This window comes from Zootoca vivipara, chromosome 2 (genome assembly GCF_963506605.1).
Source record: "Zootoca vivipara chromosome 2, rZooViv1.1, whole genome shotgun sequence".
Classification (NCBI taxonomy): Eukaryota; Metazoa; Chordata; class Lepidosauria; order Squamata; family Lacertidae; genus Zootoca; species Zootoca vivipara.
In genome coordinates, this window is record NC_083277.1 from 57,130,219 (window position 1) to 57,151,840 (window position 21,622).

Sequence of the window (21,622 nt, forward strand, 5' to 3'; positions counted from 1 at the left end):
CACTGGCAACTCACGCTATGCCACTGGGTCTGTACATTATGATAACATCATCAAGCAAGGGACTCGCATTTGCGAACAAACCACTGCAAGTATAGGCACCAAACTTCCAGGACACCTCTGCACACAATATCCATTGGTGGATAAGTGCACCCATCCAGCAGCCAGTATTCCAGGCTGCAACAGACTAAGCAAGGTGCAGGTGTATGTGTGTATGAACCACTTCCGAGAATTGGGGGGTGGGGAGGAAAAGGAGGAGAACAATCCCTCCGCACTGCTGCAACTCTCACCTGATTATCTTGTTGCACTGGTAGCAGATGGGCGTTTTGTCGGCACTCTCAGGGGCTTGCTGCGCAGCCTGCACAATGGAGTTGCGGTTCTGCATCGGTGTTGGTGTAGCCGGCTGGCTGTGCTTGCTCAGGACCGTGCTGGTTTTATCTGGGGCATACCGCTCAGCAAAGGAAGGATCCACAGCCCAGGGTGGGCGGCTGGCCGGGCCGGAGACAGGTGCAGGCTTCGGAGCAGCAGAGCCTGGAACAGTTACACACAAGGCAATGGCACTTTATCAACAGCAACCCACTTCAAGATCTGAAGCTTGCATGACATATGCATTGGCACTGTATCTAGGGTCTGAGCAATTCACCGGGGATAATCTCTGCTCTTGGACTTGGGTGGACAGACCCTCCTTCCCAAAGGAAGGCCACTGGCCGCTGCTCATTTCCACGCACGCATGCATTCAAAATTTTAAAGCTAACACAGCTTCACAGCAAGAAGCTACAAGAGGTTTTGCTGCAGACACTGTGGAAGATACCAGGTGCCAGTACGGCAAAGCTTTCCCCAGCAAGCATCCCTGCCCAGAGGTCTCATGGCATGCACAGCACTCCCAGCTTACCATATCCAGGCTCCACTTTCAAGGCTGGCGCAGAAGACAGATCCGGTATGGAGACCTGGCTACAGAATAACCAATTAGTTCCAGGCAACCTGGGCCCATTACCCACCCACTCCAGCAGAAGCTGCTACCATGGCCCACGTCTGGCAAGTCAATGTAGTGGGAGGATACCTGTGTTTAATATTTTCACAGACCTCAAGGGGCTCACTGGAAGAATGAAGTTGGGGGGCACACAAGAGCATCACTGGAGCAGATTGTGTGCAGCCAAAACATGCCCATACCCACGGTGTAGCAGTGACCCCTATTGGCTGGTGGTTTTGCTGCCCAGAGTGACCAGCATTAAGAAGAAACAGGTCCTATTATGCTAAGCCCAGGCTACGAAGCCTGTTGCCGAGGATGCAAGGACAAGCCAACACAAAAGACATTCTCCTCGTTTATGTGCAGAGGGAGCATTCATCTTCCCTTCTCTAAAGGAAGAGTTCAAACAAGTCCTGGAGGAGGAGAGGACATGCATCATCCTGCCCTCTCAAGCACAATGATCGCAGCCACCACCTGCATGGATGGAGGATAAAGAACAAAGAATCCCAGGCCTGGTTTGCTCTCCTAACAAAAAAGTAGGACACCAGGGCAAGTTCTGCACAGGAGCACCAAAAGCATTCCTGTTAACTGTACAGTATCGCCAGGTCAGAGGCAGATGGAAAATGAGAGGCAGGATTCGTTTAAGGAAGTGTTCCTTTCCTTGTGCACAGCAAGTGACAGCTTTCCTAGCACTCCTGGGGCAGTTCCTATGTTCCCAAACTGGGCAATGGTGCGAGGACAAGCACTGATAATAACAGCAGGAAGGAACAGCACAGCCTTCAAAGCCTCCCAGCCCCAGGCTGCAGGGCAGGTCTGCATAAGAGGAACTGGCCTTAGCTCAGGGGTACAATATCTGCGTTGCAGGCAGCAAGGTCCCAGGCTCAATTGACCAGCATCTGCAGGCAAGGGGCAGAAAAGATTCCCTGTCTGAATCTTCTGGAGGGTTGCTGCCAGTCAGCGTAGATAATACTGAGCTCAATAGACCAAGAGTTAGACCTCAGTATAAGGCAGCTGAGATAGCTCAGTCAGTACAGCATGAGACTCTTAAGCTTGGGGTCATGGGTTGGAGCCCCACATTGGGCAGAAGAATATCAGGGTCGTGGACATGGGGCAAAATATTCATGGTCCCTTCCAACTCTACAATTCTATGATCAGCTTCCTGTGGCGGGACAGGTGATGCCGCAGAAAAAGGACACAAGGTGTTATCAACCACGAAATACACTTGTGGCCAGGGAGTAACAGTGGCAGCCATTCGCCTGTTTTGCAATCGGACACACAGCTCAGCACTAGTAGCTGGCATCCGCAGAAACCTGAGGGGCTGTGTGCTCATCTCTTGGCATAAGATTCACACAAAACTAGAAAGACATGCTGTTCTCTCTCACACATACATCAAATTGCATCACCTGTTCCAATGGAAGTCCAGAGTTTTGGGCTGTCAAGAGGCCTGCCCCAACTTTGCTGGAAAGCACGGAAAGGTCAAGGTGCCCCAATCCACTCCTTAGCCATCTTGTGCTGCCTGCTAAACCACTTCCTTAAAGCTTCAGTAGAAGCTTTTCCACATGTTTAACCCCAACCCTACCTTCTTGCAGTAAACATTTTGTTTCCCATTCTTTCATCTGAGGGTTACCATGAAGGTCCTCTTCTCTACAAGATGCTTTTAAATATTTCGAAGGGTTTATGTGGTGTGTTGGGGGGTGCGGTGTAGACAATGTCATATTAGGGACATGAAGCACACCCACAGGCAGGTCGCCTCACATAGGGCTCCAACAAATGACACCTCAACTTGGTCCCAGGGAGAGAGCCTATTGCACCAAGGCCATCTAGCTCAGGGCAACAGGACCTTGTGATGCTACTCACCCCACATATTCAAGACAACTTGGGAGATGTTTACTTGGGAGAGAGCCCTATGGCTTCAAGTTGAACCACCAGAAGAAGTGTGGGCTTCAGGATGACTTCCAAGGTCACATGACCCAAGAATGAGATCCATGGCAGGGGAAGAGTGTGAAGATCGGAGTGAGAACCTTGTGATGTGGCAGGAACAGCAGCCCAGCTGTGTAGGCAGTCATTTGAGGAGACTCAAACACTCCTAGCCAAGAGCAAGAAACTACAGTCTGTTCAGGAGTAGAAGCCTACGTATAAGGAAGGAGGCGGGGAGGAGAATGGGAGATGTGTGGGATTTGGGGAGCTCCAAATAAAGGAGAAGAGTGTCTTGAGCTGTTTCAAGAGCAAGCTTGAAAATGGAAGAGTAATAAAGCCTGCCCTTGTTGAACCCCTTCCTTCCCCCTTCTGAGATCCCCTTGGGCAACCAGTTGGGAGGCTGGAAGAAGAGACCAAGCAGGGGTAAAGGGTACACATATTCCCCCACACCACCTCCTTTCTGTACGTAGGAAGCAGCTATCTTGCAGGGAAAGTTAGTGTATTTTAATGTTTCTGTTGGAAGCCGCCCAGAGTGGCTGGGAAACCCAGCCAGATGGGCGGGGTATAAATATTATTATTATTATTATTATTATTATTATTATTATTATTATTAAGGCTAGACTAGGCTCTCTCTTCTCATCGTGCTCATTTTCTAAGTGTCTGACACAAGGGTAGCAGGGAGAATATTCTAACCTAAGATTCTTCACCTGCAATGAGAAAGGATACAGCTCATCAAGAGCTATGTGATTATCCTAGACAGGAGCAAACAGATTCTGCACACAAGGCTTGTTGCAGACTAAAGGTGTGTGTGTGTGTGTGTGTGTGTGTGTGTGTGTGTGTGTGTGTGTGTGTGTTCATTAATTCCATTGTGCATGTTACATCTCATCCAACTCAACAAAAGAAGAAGAGTATAGTAAATTACAGAGGTGGTGAGATCCTGTCAGTCTCCCGTCTCACCACCCTGGTCCTTGCCTGCTATCCTGTTATGTGGGCCTGGGATGATAAGTTCACAATCCCCCATATCTATCCCTAGGAATTAAAAGTATTGAGAAAAGGAGAGAGAACTCAGTGCTGGCCTGCCACTCAGGCTCCTGCTCCCAGAGGAAAGCCAGGGCACAAAAACACACCAAAGTCATTGGTGGGCAAAGGCATTGCATCTTTGCTCAGCTTCCCAGAGGACAGCTGGGTTTATGCTCAGAAGTCTTCCCTCTAAGAAAGAGCACAGCCTCCCTACTTCAGGTGTGCATCGATTAAAAGGAAAGGAAAGAAAGACAGGAGCCAGTTACGAGTATAGGAGCATTTATTTTACTACAAAATGAAAGGTAGTAAAGCCAGCCTCCAACTAGATTGCAAACTCCTTCCTGGGCATCGGCTGCAGGCAGCTCAGGGGGTGGGTGGATTACAGCACCATACAGATATAGCAGCTGAATTAGTGTCATGCCTGCAGTCAAAACAATGATTACACACTCTTTCTAGAGAAAGGGGCACACAGCATTTCCTCCACTGAGCAACAGGACATGCCTGCTGTGGAAGCAGGTTCCCTGAAGTCCCATCCCTAGTTTTTTTCCCCCCCAAGCGCAACACAAGCAGCCATATTAAGTGTTGTCCAAATCAGAGAGCCTTTGGAAAAACTGAGGTATAATGGAGTTAATCAAGTGCAAGGAGGACAAGTCTAATAACCGTTGAGGGGTTGGGGAAGAGAAGGAATCCCTCTATTACAGCGTTACGAGTGGGCAAGTTCTGCAAGCCTTCATGACCTTATCAGATATCTAGAAGAGCAATGCTTGCCATTTCCTCAAAGTGGTAGCCACAACCAGCCACTCATAGAACAATGATGGGGAAAGGACACAGGGGCTAAGGGCATATGCAGTCACCATTCACTGGCAAAATAAAATAAAATGGAGAGGCCTGTTAGGAGAAGGCGTTTTATGGGTTGAGAAACAGCACTCAACAGTGGACAAATGAGGAAGGGGGAAGATCAACCACTACCAAGAACAGAGTTTTTTTAAAATCCCATGCAGCCAAGGAGGGTTGAAAAGGAGCCCTTCCAGATATGAATTTCAGGAAACAATTGCCCTCTCTCTGAAATGCTTGGCCAGGAAGAAGAGCATTGGCAGCCCATTCAATGCAGCAGGTCCCAAAGGAAAGATAGCAAGCCTCTTTCTCAGTGCAATGCCACATTGCATTGGGTGGAACCTTTCCCCACCCTCACCCCCTGCCTTGGTTCGGTATGAAGGCCAGAAAGGAGCATACAGAGGTCTCCACAGCCAACGTCTCTTCATTCAGGGAAGAGAAAACATAGTTAAGAAACAGCTTCCTGGTAGTACCAGAGCATCTTGCTTAGACTTGGGAGAGTCAAGCCTCCTGCCCAATATCATGAACCCTCTTGCCCCTCCACAGCTGGAGGTGTGACATGAAGCTCAAAGAGAAGCAGCCACCAATGCAGAAGACTCCTGACTATTCTCAGGTTCCCCTCTGCTCAAGTCATTCCCCAACACAGTTCAGTTGCTACATTTCCAGGAGTTTCTGTGGATTTCTAGTGGGGGTTTTTTTGGGGGGGAGGGTTGTATTGCTTTTTAAAAGTTTTGTTCAACCAGTTAGAAGGAGACAGACAGAAACACGCCCTTCCCATTCACATTGGCATGCAACAGAGAAGAGCGGAGTCGAGAAGAGAAAGGCCAGCCCATCGCAGGCAGCCTAGGAGAGCACGTTCAGAGAGGTAGCCGATCGCTGATGGTGCCAGTCGCGCAGGCGAGTGTAACGGGGGCTCTGAAGCTCCGAGACAAACTTTTCTCTGGGAGGGGAAAGAAAGAGACACAAGGAAGAGATGGGAGGAGAAAGCAGAGACCGAGAAGGAGAAAACCAGAAGGGCATACCAGGCATGCACTGCTCTGCAGCACAAGGTCAAGGGAACCAGAACAAGGTGGGAAGAAGGCTTTCATCCCCTCCGCCCTGTACAGATAGGAAAGGGACAGTGGCCCTGGGCATCTGCCAAAGCTTAGGAGCGGGTCTGGGCTCTGCACTTTCAGCTCCCAGCCCCTGGCACTCTGGGAGTGGGGAGAAGTCAGGTAGAAACCCCCTGACTCTCCTGGCCCTATCAAAGGGACCTTCTTACCTGGCTTTCCTAACATGCTCATCATCCGGGTCTTGCACTGGCAGCGGGGAAAAGGAGAAAGAGAGAATATCATGGTCTGAGCCAGTCAAGCTGTTTTAGTTTTCAGAGCAGAGAAGTGGATTTTTTTTAAATTATTTTTTGGAGGGGGGTGGGGTGGGCAGGGAGAGACTAGGCACAAAATAAGAACATTCCCTGGAGGATACAGGGCCTGGACATCAACAATAATGAGAGGGAAGCAGAATGAGGTGCCTGCAGAGCTCTTTGTAGAGCAGAGATAGACTGAATGAGGTCAGCAGAGCATCACAAGGGGAAGAGAGCGGGGGGGGGGGATCCTCCTGGGACTTGCTGTAGGACAATCTGCCAGCAGAGCCCTCCCAAACTGGCCCAGGTCCAGAATGCTTGTGGAAGGTGGCCAGAGCTGCCCCAAAACAAGCTCAGGTGCCTCTGCAACCTTTTCCTTGTCACCGGTGGCACCAAATGCCTCGTCACTTCGCTGCCACTTCCCAGGCTGGAGCCAGCCAGCTCTCAGCAGGGAACCTTGGAACAACACTCCCAACCTGGAGTGGCTCCCCCTGGGAGGGAGGCACTTACTGAATTCCGTGCCTGTCAGATGGGCCAGGATACGGAAAGAACGGGACTGGGTCGTGCCCGTCCGCGGCCGCCAGTCCTCTGTGTCCTCAATGAGCCTCTTTTTGCTGGAGTCATTGGGGAGGAAGGCCGGCAGGCTTGCCAGCCGCAGAGAATGCCTACGAATAGACAAGGGCACTCAGCCAGGGCTGCACTGAGATGAGCATCTGCCAGGCATGCATGGCACACACAAACACAAGAAACTGCACCAGGCAGGGAAATAAACCACCCTGAGGCACAAATCAGGACATGGCCATAGTTTCATAATTCTGAAGATCGTAGGTAACCTGCTCTGCAGACACACTGTTTATTCCCTCTCCCCCATCTAGGCCAATTAATTATCCAGGCCTGAGGTAGCTCTGCCAGTAGTGCATGAGACTCTTAATCTCAAGGTCGTGGGTTCGAGCCCCATATTGGGGAAAAAGATTCCAGCATCTCGGGGCGATGGACTAGATGACCCTTGTGGTCCCTTACAACTCTAGTCTACAATTCTACGATTTGAATTGCCTGGATAGTTAAAACCACACACGAGACAGCATTTTGACGAGGACGATGTATGCATGCTGCAAAAAGCCTGTGAATTAATGAGCAGCACTAAGCCCACCATAAACGGCTGCATGGAAGTGATGCCTTGGCTCTGTGTGAGATCTTTAAACCTGAAGCCTCCTATGTCAAGCAGGGCCCCCAGTTCCTCAGCACTGCTCTGGTGAAAATCTCAAAGGAGATTTTTCACGGATGAAAAAAAAATCGAATCCTTGTTGAGGGAAGCTCTGTTACTGCTTCTAGCGCTACTCCAACTTCACCAAAGGGATATTCACAACAAAGGGATATATAACAGGACAGCAGCAGTGGCACACAACATACGAGGGACACAATAACATCTGTCTGAAAGTTTCTACCCTCCCCCTCCCCCTCTACACCTCTCCCAGATCTTACTGGTCCTCCAGGTAGTAATCTCCATAATCAGGTGGGGGGTTGCTCTGGGGTGGAGCCTTCACCTCAGGGGGGTGAGCGCTAACCCTGAAGCCACGCAAAGTGAGAGAAGAAGAGAAAAGATGGAACAGGTCAGGTCACATCTCCTGAGGGAACAGCCGGCGCCACTGGAGGTAACAGCAGCTTGACTGTGCAGTGGAAAACACACACACACACACACACACACACACACACACACACTGCTCCCTGCCAGTTTTAGCACCACTTCCTTCCCCTTATCTGGGTCAGGCAGTTACTGCTACAGTTGTCGACGCTGTCTGAAGAGTCACAGCAGGCCGACCCACTCCCTTGGAAGCATCAGGAAGTTTTCCTGAAGCCAAACTGCCAACTTTTAAAGCCTCAGGGCAGCCACCATGCCCCCCCCCAACTGGCCCTTTCACCTCAGGCCTGGTTCACATGACACGCTTAGCCAAACCAAGGTTTAGTGCGTATGTGAGGCCTCCTGGAAAGAATACCTTGGACTCTTTGGTTTTTTTGCTGCTGCGTCATACTGAACTAAGCCATCATTTGGTTTAGCATATTGCCTGAAGCTAGCTGCCTCCAGACTAATCACAAGCTGTAACCAAGGTTTGTTGTGTGGGTTACGCTTCACGGTTTGTACAAGAGAGAGCTGAACTATGAGCCTCGGCTCAATTAACACACTATGCCAAAGTGTGGCTTGGCTCAGCAGCAAAACCACCAGGAAGGACCAAAGAGGCTGTGATGTCCTCTCCCGGAGTCCACACAGTCAGGCCAAGCCATGGTTTAGCTTAGCATGACATGGAATCCAGGCCACCGTGTCATTCAGACAGGCTCCAACACAAACCCAGGAAGCCAAGAGGACACAAATAATGTTGCCCCACATATTGTAAGAAAGGGGACCTCCACGTCCCAAGTCCCACACTAAAGTTATCTGTTCTCCCCCTTCCCCGACTCCCAAACATGTCCCTCAAGTGTCTCTTTTTATGAGGCGATATAACCCGCCATAACCACACACTCCTGTGGTAGGGTAGGGTAGGGAGTAAAAAAGTCAGTGAAGCAAAAACAAAAACAAAACAAAAAAACTGGCAAGGAATGAGGAGGGTTCTTAGGTGTTGAAAATGAATTATGTTTAGGTCATGCATGTTAGCAATAATACACAGAACAGGCAAAGGCTTACTGACTTGTCAGAGTTCTGCACCTGCAAGAGAAAGAAAGAAAGAAAGAAAGAAAGAAAGAAAGAAAGAAAGAAAGAAAGAAAGAAAGAAAGAAAGAAAGAGAGAGAAAGAGAAAAGAGAAAGAGAGAGAAAGAGAGAGAAAGAGAAGGGAAAAGAGCAAAAAGACAGTCAGGAAAGTGAAGGACATGTTAGAACCAAGTTTATTTAAAAAACATGCTTCCCTTCCTGCCTCGTGTGGGTGAATAGAGGCGAGATTCCATGCACAGCTAACCTAACTAGGTCATGGATCCTCAACCTTTCGGACCCACTTTGAACACCCAAACACGCACTTGGGGACCCACTTAATATTTCACCATATATTTGTATGGTAGTAGTGCTCCTGTTATGACCCACCTTGGATCAGGCCACGGCCCCCTAGCAGGTCCTGTCCCACCAGTTGAAGTCCAGTGCTCTAGGTCATAGGATCAGGAATGCAGGAGGATGAAAGAAATGAGCGGCAGCACCATTTCTGCCAGCATGTAGACTACACTCACCATGATCCCACAACTGGTCCCATCTAAGGCACCTGACTGGCAGGGGACCCCGCACAGGCCAATGAGAGACACAGGGGTGGCCAGAGGTTTACAGGACCGCATCTAGCACAGATATAAGCTTTTCCATCCCCACCAACCAAGGGGCTCAGTGACACATCATTGCACCAAACGAGAAAGGAATCACCTCAAAAGCAGCAGCATCCAAAGCCTAGAGTGGCAGGACACAATTTGCATGCAGCCAGGCACTGTTAAAATCATTTCGGGATGTTTCATGGGAGGTGATTAATAAACAAAATAAACAGAATAATTTAGGGCTGCATTTCTAGACATGGAAGATAGCAGTCAGAAGATACCAGTTTCGGGCTTGGAAAAATGAAATAGTCATGACACAAGTATAGATTATTTGGTGTACAATTTCACCCAAGTCATTTCCTTAATAAAGTGGAAATCTGGCTTTACCATAGTGCTGCTCCCTTCCAAGGGATGCCTGAGAACTGCTACCCTAATAAGGGGATTTTATGCTGGGCTGAGCAGAATTGGAAACTCACCCAAATGGCTTGGTGTCAGCTACTCAGTATTTTGTCTGGGGTGGACAGCTTTGAGCATCAATTGTTTTAGTAATTATGAGTTTGCATACTATTGTGCCCAGTGCGGAGACCTTATGGTGCAGGGGAAGTAAGGAATCTTATAAATGAAGATACTGTACTGGATCTGGGACCAAGTAAATAATGGACAGTTTGGAGACTAACTATAGCTTAGATTGCTAGGGAGGCGGTGAGGATGGAAAATTACATTGGGATCCATAAGCGACATTCATTCCTGCCACAGTGAGTCAGCCATAGAAGAAACCACAAGCCGATAGCACCATACCTATGGATACAGATCACTCGCCATAGCACACTGCCGCTCAGACCAAAGAATCTAGCGATTCCTTTGTGTTGGTGAGTCAAGAGAACTACAGGCTGGGGTTCCTGGGACGCAGCCCCATGCTCCTGAGTGCCGCCTATGATAGCATTATTATTATTATTACTATTATTCTTTGCGCTGGAGATAAGATTGCAGGACTCGAAAGAAGTGAAAGATGATGGAATGCAGGCCTTTAAATGGTCTTGCTTTTTCAATTAGGCATTCCGGAATGAACAATACACAAGAGACCTGCCAGATCTAGGCACTGTAATATTAGCTCCAGCCACCAGGGGTCACTGCAACACCAGATGTCTTAAGTTCTAGCACGGATTCTGATACACCCAGCCATTGCCCACCCATAGAAAGGCCACACAGGCAGAGCCCGACATGCACAGTGCGGGCAGACAGGCGAGTGTGTGGGCAGAACAGCACAGGGCAGAACTCCACAGTGCGGCCACTCGACCCCCCCCCCCGCACCCGACTCCCCAGGGTGTCTAAATAACACAGCAACATACCCATTGTGCTGTGTGGTGCAGACGGAGGCAGAGGGTGTGTATGGCACCGATTTCGTCACCAGCCCGGGCTGGGAGTTTGGAGCAGAGCTGACTCCAAAGGGCCGGGCCGTTTTGTTGAGGGCAGTGCTGGGAGTGAAGTTATATTTCGGGCGCTCGGAGGAAGGGGGCGCATCCTGAGCAGAAGACAAAACACACAGACGCCCAAGCTGGCACACCAGGCAGCATGCAAGTGCAACCCCCCACTGCCAGGCAATGCCAGAGGCCACCATGCCCCAGATTCTGGCCACAAGGGCATTCCTCAAGTCCCAGGGCAATATCCACAGCCAGCCAGCCAGCCGTCCACATTCCTGGCTGACAGTAGCCAAGACACAAGCAAACACACCCTGTATGTGCCCAGTTGCCTACTGCCAGCCGACTTCGTTGAGCACCCTATGTGGGCAAATGTGGCCGCTCTAGAACTGACCCAGGGATGAGCCTTGGAGAGCAGGTGAGGCAGTTCAGCGTGGGCACGTGTCGTAGCAAAACTAAACCATGCATATATATCCATTTCTACACCCTCTATCCCGTTCCCTGCCTCCTCCAACCACAAGGGAAACTGAGGAGGGATACGCCCAAGCAGAGAGGGAAACTAGTAGACAGCCCTGGCCACAATCTTGGATAAGCTATTTCCCTCCCTGACTGCCTGGAAGTCCCCTCACCCCCGCCCAGCCCTTCTTTTGTGAGGCAAGGCCTCAGACTCCAGGATAAACATTCATACAGGGCAGACTATACGGGGAACATAGAGGGCAAGGGCTGCAAATGGCTCTATTTGCTGCTCCAGCCCAGTTAAGGCAGACAGCTCCCGGTTCCTCCTCCACCTGGCCTCTGATGATCACAAACAAATTCAATACTGTGGTGGCCATTTGGAGTTTCTGGCTTCTGAAGGTTTATGGGTGCAATCAAGAGGAGTTCCACTGAACAGCAAGAAAATAAACTGCCATAGATTTGGAGGGCTGGGGAAAAGGCAGCAGTGAGCTCCTTTAGTGCCAGGACACCAAGGTTCATGCTACAGCGCCTGGTTAGCTCCAAAAGTGAGCTGCAAAGGGGGGGGGGAGAGATTCCACCAAAACCAGGTGTAAAAAGGAAGAAGGCAGCAATGGATGCATACAAAAGTTGCTTGCTTGGAAACTTCAAATAATCAAAATGCCAAGGAGTTGCAAGCTGCACATCACTTATTTGAGGGCATGGTGAATGCAGTAGGAATGTCTGACTTAGCAAAGAGCTCTCTGCAAGCCTTATAAGCACACGGCAGACATAGCCACAGAGTTTGGCCCGCAGATGTAGCACAATCAGTGTAGCTCAAACAGACCCCTGGAGAAGGGCTGTGCAGCCTAAAACGCATTGGTATTTGTTATTATCCTGAGCTTTGGAATGGATTCTTCACACCCCACTGCTGTCTCATTTATTTTTGCTTTTACATCGAGCACCTAACTCAAGGAGTGTCAAACCAGCTAGGGCACTTGTGTTTCCTAAACTATCCTACAGCTCCCCTAGACCAGTGGCAGAACTGGTGCCCAGCTAGGTCTGTGAGAGAGCAGACCCACCACGGAAGAAGCGGAGGAAGACGTACCTTCTGAGGCTTGCCAAGGAGATTCTGGACTCTGCAAGAGAAAAGCTGCTGTTAATAAGAAGAAAGGCACTGCCGGGCAGGGACTCTCCTGGGGCAGCAATAACAGGCAAGGGGTGGCAGCAGGTGCTTTTGAGTTGCAGCAACAGATCTGCACTTCACAGCAGAGATAATGCTTGGAGAGCAGAGCCACTGCAACATGAGGAAAGCAGCCTGCTCCCTTTCACACCATGAGGAATTGGGAAGGCAGTGGTGACAGCTCAGCCAGTGACTGGATTGGTCCTGCCTAGGTCGCCTGGGAGAAAACTCTTCCAGAAAACTCTAAAAGCCCTCTGTCCTAAGAACACACCCTTAGCCTCTCTCAGTGTTAATACCCACTCTTTCACACACTCACTTAAGCATCACTCTGGCTGGCTGCATAAGGGACCCCTGGAGAGTTAGAGAGGCTTTCTTCCACTCTCCAGTGATTCAGATGCAACCAAAATCACTGTGGGTATAAATACGCTATGAAGTGGTGGCAGTTCACCAAAGTAAAAAGCTAGTTAGCCTACTGCTATGTTTACGAGTCAAGACAGCGCTCCTCAAAGGGTGTGGGACCCCACATTGGTGCGGCAGGAGAGGATGGCAAGCGTAGCAGGAAGACTCAAGGACAAAGAAACTTTTAAACATTTCAGTGTAGTGTAGTATCTATACTGCAGAATATGGATAAGTATCTTTTCAAAAAGAGCAAGAGCATCAAGTGATATTGAGCATCAAGTTGTGATCCAGGATTGCCATTTCAACAGAGGGCTGGAGAACAACATTGGCTATTCTGCAATCCCACGACACATTGTTGTGAATAGGGATATTCAACTCTGACAAATGCAAAAGATCAGAAAAGAGAAAGGCTTCTTCGTGTTGATGAGGAGATGAGAGTTTGACTCGTTGGACCTAATATAAATGAAGTTGCCAGCAAAAGCAAGCTCACACCTCTCATTCAGTTTGTATACATGCTTAAAGTACATATGTAAGAGGCTCATTGATCATTATATTTTGGGAATGATACATGTTATTATGTAGCTGCATTGTTCTATACTTTCTGGATCAAGCACTGCTAGTTGTTTCTTTTTTGCTTTCCAATGCATTTCTTATCAATAAAAAAAAAATAGTGTGGTGTGAGCAAGTTTTTATTCTGGAAGTGTGGCCCAGAGGAAAAAAGTTTGAGAACCAGTGAGTTAAATTATCCCGAGGACTGGGCTTGAGTGCAAGGACAACGTCGGCCATAACCACTTCTCGATCCTAAAATGCATGCCATGCTCCTAGAATCTTAACTCAAACCAAGAGCCTCTTACCTGCTCAAGCTGAGCGAGAGCTTGTCCCCGCACGCACGGATCTTGTTCTGTGCTTCAATGTGGGTCAAGGAGCTGGTGTTCTCTCCATCAATGCTTAGCACCCAGTCACCTACTCCCACACCTGCTTGGGCTGCCTTACCCCCGGGGGTGAGCTGCAAGGACAGGAAGAAGAAGACTCAGTGACACAGAATAGTTACCCACATTAAGAGACAAAGGCAGGAAGCAAGCAATGTGGTTCTCAGCATTACCCCATGTCTAGTGGAGCAAGATCTGGAGTAGTGGAATCAGATCCAATCCTGCCTTCCTGTGTTTCCCCCATAGTTTCTGCTAAATAAAGCGTGTAAAAGTTGCATGCTCCAGAGGTGGTAGCACTGTAGAGAACAATGCTCAAAGTGGTGTGGGGTAGTGGCTGGAACTGATTAATCGATGGGCCTGGAAGTTGGAAAGCAATATTCAAACCCAGCAGGTAGGGCAACGGCAAGGCTACCCAGCTATCTTCCAGTCTAACCTGCCTCCCAGGGATGATGCAAAACTCAGAGGAAGAGACAGGTACAAATTTATGAATGAGACATATTTCACTGCATAAGACTTCACTGCCGCATCTCTCCTCCTGCCATTAAAAGGAGATCCCGACTTGCACCAACACCACATACTGGCCTCCAAAGAGGCTCCTCATGCCTAACTCATGGTCTTTGGCTTTGATCAGCAATGACCAGTGTTAGAATCTCAGATATATAAGCTAGGCGCCAAATGGCTCCTTAAACCAGGGTTACGGTTGTCAAAACAAAATGTCTAGTTGCCATGTAGGGGTTCCTGAAATTCATTCTGATTGCACAAATAAAATATCACGGATAGAATTCTACAGGATGTGTTGTGTGTGTGAAAACAGTCAAGATCCAAGGATCCCCAGGCATGCATCTCCAGATGGTGGAGACATCATGTTCGCTTGGTCGCAAGTGGCCTGGAGAATTTCGAACACTGATCAGCATATCATTTTCTGGTAATATAAAGAAGCCTCTGAAACATGCCTTGGCTGCTTCTCCACAAAACCATATAGTTGCACATCTTAAATTGCCAACAATCGTATGCATGATCTTTCTGGATTCACACTGTCCCATAGCATTCAAGCCCCCCCCCCAAAAAAAAACACCCCACAAGCAAACACAGCCATCCATGGCGCTGGAGAGGAAGAAACTTGATCCCTGATAAAATTCCTCTCATAGGCCCTGCAGCCATCCTTAACAAAGCAGGATTAGCTTACACCCAAAACCTTTCCAAACCCCAGTTCTTAGTCTTAGTGCTGCATTACTGCCATCACTCACTGAGCTCCAGTGGTACATTGATCACACCCCGTGTTTTGCATTGGTTATGTCCACACATTGGGGCATGGATGAGTTTGTAGATGAATGGTGCCAGGCGTGTGTTTGTGTGCTGACATCCGAGTGCTTTCAATGTTATGTCTTGAAAACCCATGCTGATGTTTCCTGCCCGCAAAAGTGGGCGGTGCCTGATGGGATCAATTTCTGCTGTGTGTTGTTGTTCTTCCCTCCTCTCTACCTGTATCTGTAAGTAACCCTGAGTCATGGTCGTGAGCAAAGCAATTCAGAGACATAAATATAGATAATAACCCCACAACCCTCTGTGAGGTCTGGCATCCATTCTGGGCATGCATCCATGTGTTTGCATAATGGCAAATGGGCACCATTTAAAGAAATAAAAGAAAAATGAATTATCTGTGGAATGGTGCTACAACAAACTTCTGCCAAAGCCAGTGCTTCAAGGAGAGATCTGCTAGATTTGCACAAATAGCAAGTGAAAATGTTTTTTATTAAATGGTATGTCATGGCAAGGACCACCAGTAGGTTACTGAAGAGCACAAGGATAAAGAATGGCCTGGCAGGTAGGTGTACAGGAGGCCTCTAATCTGCTTCCATTGAGAAAGCGTGTGTGTTTGCAAAGAAAGCAGGGGCTCTGCTTCATCTTTAGATAATAATTTTATTATTCATTCCCGCACCCATCTGGCTGGGTTTCCCCAGCCACTCTTGCCAATCAAGTACGGTAATTGGAATTTGGTCACATCTCTGTAACCTGCATAATCATTGCTGGGAAGATGGCTCATCGCCCACCACCATGGGCACTCATTTTCAGGTACAACACAAATTTCCTTTTTATGTTTGATATAGCTGTTCTGCAAAATAAAAAATAGCAGTTTTTTTAAAAAATTTTTTTAAAAAAACACCCCTTCATTTGAGCTGACAAGCAAAATGGGAGTAGGGGTGTGGTGACAGACAGCAATGAGTGAGATGTAATGACACATGTAAAAATACGCCCCCACACAATGCGCTTCAGTATATCCAGATGTAATTTCATATTGGGTATACTTTCATTATCAGATTATCCCCAAGGCTGGGATATATAAGAATTTTATGGTGGCAGGAGCATAATAATAATAATGATATCAGCAGTAATTTTATTATTTGTACCCTGCCCATCTGGCTTGTCAGTTGAGCGAGGAGGCCATTATGTGGGCAATACCAAAAAAAATTGAGGCACAAAAAGTTGCAAAACCACACTGAACTCCCATTGCACATGTATGGGCAAAAGGAAGCAAAGCTGGAGGAATAATATGTGCTCCCAGAAAAAGGAAAAAATAAACTCCCAGGTTAGCTTTACAAATACATTATGGGGGAAATATAGATACCTGCAATACAAAAGCTAGCTCCTAAACAGCATAAAACAAATTCAGTAAGGGGTTAAGAATGAATTTTATGTGCTACGTGGGTGAGGGGAAGAAAAAGCACAGAATGACCAGGCTCCTGTAGCTTTAAGACTTGTACAGAAGTGGGAATTTCAGGGAGGTGCAGCTTTTCTCACCCATGCATGGCAAGCTGCATCTTGCAAAAATTCCTTCCCTCCTGGCTTGGCGATACAAGAGTCCTGTCCTGCTTTGCGTCTGGTCACCGTATTTGGATCCGCTGCAGAGAAGTTGAGCAACGACTGCACATTTATTGTGCAATAAAAACAAATTATCTGGAAGAGCCCAGGGCCTACGGGAGAGTTTAGACTTGCTGATGAATGCAACAGACCAGACAAAACAGCCCAAACGTAACTTTGCAGTTGCCTGGCTGCTGACCCAAAGTGCACTCCTTGGTTCTGAGTTGGAATATGGCCATTCCCACCACGATGCTGTAAGTAGCCAGTGAAGCTGCACCTGCCGATACTCTTGTCGTTCAGCTTTTAAAAGCAGGTGGTGAAAAGCCCTGTCTAGCAACACACATCCCCTGTCTAGCAACACTCCACCATCCCCTCCACCCCCCAGTGTTTTGGCTTTGTAATTCCCTCCTACTGCTTGTATTGGCGTTCCTCTCATGTTTGTTGAGTTTGTGGACACAGAAGCGCACAGTGCTCCCTGGGCAGGCAAGATTAAAAGTCTGATTGAATGAACTCTGAGCCCAGGTTCTCACCATTAGATTATGGCAGGGAATCAACTTCTACAAAAGGGCACCAAACTGTCAGTCTTAACCAAACTGTCTCCTTCTGGCTACCTGTAATATACAGTACACACACAACACAGCATGAAGGGGATTCTGGGATCCCCAAAATGAGTGAGAGAGAGAGGCACAGCATTGCAACTGATTGCACCATCTTGCCTGCTGAGCCTTAGGAGAAGAGCTTTGCAGTACAAGGAGCCCGTTTTTATTTATTTGAATTATACCACGCCCTTCAGCAGTTTCCCAGGGCTGCTTTGCACTAATATGTGGAAGAAGAAAGGAAGGGGAGTCTGAGCGGTGGTTAGGAACCAAGGAAGCTGCCTTGCTTGCACTGCCTCAGACTTACTGGTCTATCTGGCTCAGTCACTGACTACAGTCACTGACTGGTAGCAGTTCTCCAGAGGTTCAGACAGGGGACAATGCCCAGCCCTACTCAGAGTTGCTAGGGATTAAACCTGGGGCAGCATGCACCCTACCGCTAAGCTACAACCCTCCACAAGGTTGAGAGTGAAGAGGGGAAGTCTGGGACAGTGTTTTCCTAGAACTCCTTTCACACATTGGCCACTTGTCCAGAGCATCATGCAATTACTGCTGGGTAGACTCCTGGCATATTACAGGTGAAACTCGGGAAATTAGAATATCGTGGAAAAGTGCATTTATTTCAGTAATGCAACTTAGTATTTTTTATTTTTCTTTTAACTTTTACAAATGCTTTCTTTTGGAAATTCCACAGTAATAAAACAAATAGTTACAAGAATACAAAAATAAACAAAAATAAACATTGCTATTAAAGGTGTTGACCTTTAAAGCCCTAAACAGCCTCGGTCCTGTATACCTGAAGGAGTGTCTCTACCCCCACCGTTCAGCCCGGACACTGAGGTCCAGCGCCGAGGGCCTTCTGGCGGTTCCCTCATTGCGAGAAGTGAGGTTACAGGGAACCAGACGGAGGGCCTTCTCGGTAGTGGCACCCACCCTGTAGAACGCCCTTCCATCAGATGTCAAGGAAATAATTTTAAAAAGACATCTGAAGGCAGCCCTGTTTAGGGAAGTCTTTAATATTTAATGCCGTATTGTTTTAATACTTGATTGGGAGCCGTCCCGAGTGGCTGGGGAGACTCAGCCAGATGGGCGGGGTACTAATAATAAAAATAATAATACATTTCATTAATTGCATTCCATTTATAATTGACCCGCCTAATGACAAATAATTACAATTACAACAAATAAAGGCTTGACATATCTTGCTTTGCATGTCATGCATCTATCTCATATATTGGTTTCACCTTTTAAGTTGCGTTACTGAAATGAATGCACTTTTCGATGATATTCTAATTTTCCGAGTTTCCCCTGTAGTTCCCTCACAGGCATTGCTGAGGGGACTGAGGCCATGCTTTGGGTCCTGCCCCCAGCATTGGGCATGCCGGCTGTCCTTGCCCAGCCCACCCCAAGCTGGTGTGGTTATCTGCAGGGAAGAAGCTTCAGAAGCAGGCATGAGCGGCTGTTTAATGCCATAGGCACTTGCAGGCATGCTGCCTGGTGCTGTCTACAGATGCCCAGGCACTAACAGGCCTTGAACAAACACCCACCCACCCCAACTGCTTGCAGGGAACGGCTTCTCTGTTGCACACAAACCCACCTCTGTCTCTGCCCTATTTGGATATGTTTAGTACTAGTTGGAATCTTCTTAGAAACACTCAGGACTGCAGGACACTCATAATCTTCCACAAAGCGAACAGCAGAACAGCACGCACAAAACCACACCACTTCAAAACTATTTGGGAGTATCTCAGAAAAAGGGAAAGTTATGAACGATGCTTTGAAGAACGATGTTGCTTGCAGCAGGCAGTCACAGACACTGAAAACTCGACCGGAAGAAAGGCGCTCCCTTTCCATAGAGGTTTAGAAGCCTCTATGAAAAACTGGAAGTACGGGAGAGGGCCACATTCATTCGTTCAGAAGTAGAGTGTTACCAATAGGTGTGGTGTGGTGTGGTGTGGTGTGGTGTGGTGTGGTGTGTGTGTGTGTGTGTGTGTGTGTGTGTGTGTGTGTGTGTTCCCCCTCCACCTGTTGGACTGTGTTTAAATAACTGCCAGGCAAACCAGCAGAAACACAGCAGATAAACCCATCCTCTGCAACAGGCAGAAGTTCATCTGCAGAGTTCCTTTTTGTTGTGCTGCTAAAAAGCACAGGAGTCCTGCCAGGAAATAAATAAATAAATATGGCAACCCTAAATCGAATGTGAACTTCTAGAAGTCCGCAGCACGCAACAGGCAATCTTACTGAAACCACCCACTCTCACGCCCATGTTATAGTCCAGTGTTTCCCAAACTTGGGTCTCCCATCACCCCTAGCTAGCAGGACCAGTGGTCAGGGATGATGGGAACTGCAGCCCAAAAGCAGCTGGAGATCCAAGTTTTGGAAACACTGGTATAGTCCATATGCAACGAGCAATCCCACTTGGAAATGGCACACCTCTTCTCCCCCTACCCCAATCACTGATAAGCAAAGGACACCCAATATACATAGCCTCAGTGTATAGATGCAAATGCTTCAAAGGGGTAGGACCATAGGAGGCTGCCATATACAGACCATGGTCCATCTACCTCAGGGTAGCCAATGTAGTGCCTTGCAGTCGTCGTCGGGACTCCAACTCCCATCAGCCCTCACCAGCATCTTCAATGGTCAGGGGTGATAGGAGTTACAGCCCAGCAAGATCCAGATAGCATCACATTGGCTATGCCTGACTTAGGCTGACTGGCAGTGGCTCTCCAGGGTGTCAGGCAGGGGTCTCTCCCAGCCCTGAAGAAACCAGGGATTGATCCTGAGATGCAATGGGCTGGAAGAGGGCCATGCGATCAAGGCTGTTGCGGGAATGAGCTTAGGATCAGCCAAGTGGCTTTTGAAACAGAGGTAGGAATAGGCAGGTGTAACAATCCACACCATGGGAAGTGCAAGGAGAAGGCAGACATGATCCTGACCCCTTAACCCTGCGCAACAGCAAGTCTGCACTGGGCCACATTTTTTGCGAAGGTGATGATGATGCAAGCTCCAACTTACTAATAATCATTCTGCCATTAGCTAGCATTTTAGACGCCACAGGGCAATTTGTCATCTTAATGAAACAGCCTGTGAAACTTAATAGGAAATGGCGCTATTCTTTACTTGGAAAGAAGGTTGGGGAGAGGAAATGACAAATGTGAAACTACCTATGATGAAAGCAGCTAAGTCCGAGCCAACCCTTATCTGAGTAACCTCCACACAGCATTAATGCAAATGTTGTTTGGATAATCAACCCGAGAGCTGGTACATTCAGGAACCTGGTGGGGGGGAGGTATGTATTGGATGGTCAAATATTTACAAGTTTAAACACAAAGGAGTCTGTAGATAACACAAAAGTCTTTCTAGCCTAGCCTGCTTTACACAGTACAGAAGAGTGCGAGACTGTATAGGGAAATCCAGTTATTCATAAACTTATCATAAGGCCACTCTTAGCAAAATCGTTCATCACACTGAGATTTCCAAAGATCAGCCCAAGGGGCACAACTCTGGTCTGCAACGGAATACAGTTTTAGGGGATTTTCTGCATGTTCATCTTCTGACACAATGCACTTCTTGCGGCTTGTAGGTTTTGTTTCTGCCACTCAGTTACGGCTGAGAACCAAACTACATGTTACACTCAATGTGCAGCATGCAGCTACATTTTTTTTTTTTTTACATACACCTATCTATTCCCTCACCCCGAAGAAACAAACAGCAGTATCGCCACCCTCCATATAAGTTTCCTTATCAGTGGCCTGGATATTTTGTGATCGTGCTGGACGGTTACTTGTGAGTTGCTGCATGCACTTACTGATCCTCTGGATATGTCCTCTAGATGCAAGGCATGTTGCCTTCCTGCCTACCACTCACGGAGAGGAGACCATGTCCCCCACAAATAACTTTGATTTCCCAGGCGCTTTCTCAGCTCTGCACGGTTCAAAATTGAAAGGCATTTCCCGGGTCAAACAACCAAAGAAGGATCCACGCTACCAAAGCTTTTCCTCCCTCCATGCAGCTGAACATCTACACACGTCTATGCGCATGCAGCTTTCACGACAGGAGTCTCCTGCACGGGCTGGATCATCCGATCCCCATTTTAACAAGTTTGCACTGGAGCTAACTGTGGAATAACTACCCATACACACCCACCATCCAGTCATCCTGTTGTGCTTTTGCAAAAGCCCCGTGGCACAGGGCCAGCCTGTTCCCAGCGTTACAAAAGCGCCGTTCAGCCTCCCATTCCTTTTCTCTATTCGTAAGCCAACTGAGACACTCAGCAAAGAGGTGAAGAGCCACCGTGTGCCCCTCACCCCTGCACTGGGCACCAACAGCATGCTGAGCCCCCACAAAGGCAAGAGAAAACTGTCGCGCTTCTGGTGAAAGGACCTAGTGTTGAGCTTTGCTGGAGAGAAGCAGGCAGGTTTTGAGGAATCCGAGGAGCCTCATCCC

At 48.1% G+C, this 21,622-nt stretch overlaps 1 protein-coding gene across 3 annotated transcripts in view; it reads right to left on the bottom strand.

Moving 5' to 3' along the window:
* The window catches only part of PDLIM7 (PDZ and LIM domain 7), a 45,191-nt gene that overhangs the window by 4,859 nt on the left and 18,710 nt on the right, over positions 1-21,622 (bottom strand). For 2 of the 3 annotated variants that reach the window (XM_035105857.2, XM_060271590.1), the window contains exons 3-10: positions 13,644-13,795; positions 12,316-12,346; positions 8,759-8,775; positions 7,560-7,643; positions 6,588-6,742; positions 5,997-6,033; positions 890-948; positions 288-528 (exon numbers count right to left, since the gene is read on the bottom strand). In XM_035105857.2, the coding sequence (XP_034961748.1) occupies positions 288-528; positions 890-948; positions 5,997-6,033; positions 6,588-6,742; positions 7,560-7,643; positions 8,759-8,775; positions 12,316-12,346; positions 13,644-13,795 (776 nt within the window). Of the gene's footprint in view, positions 1-287; positions 529-889; positions 949-5,996; positions 6,034-6,587; positions 6,743-7,559; positions 7,644-8,758; positions 8,776-10,706; positions 10,880-12,315; positions 12,347-13,643; positions 13,796-21,622 lie in introns of all 3 variants that reach the window. The other variant, XM_060271591.1, reaches the window with a different exon arrangement.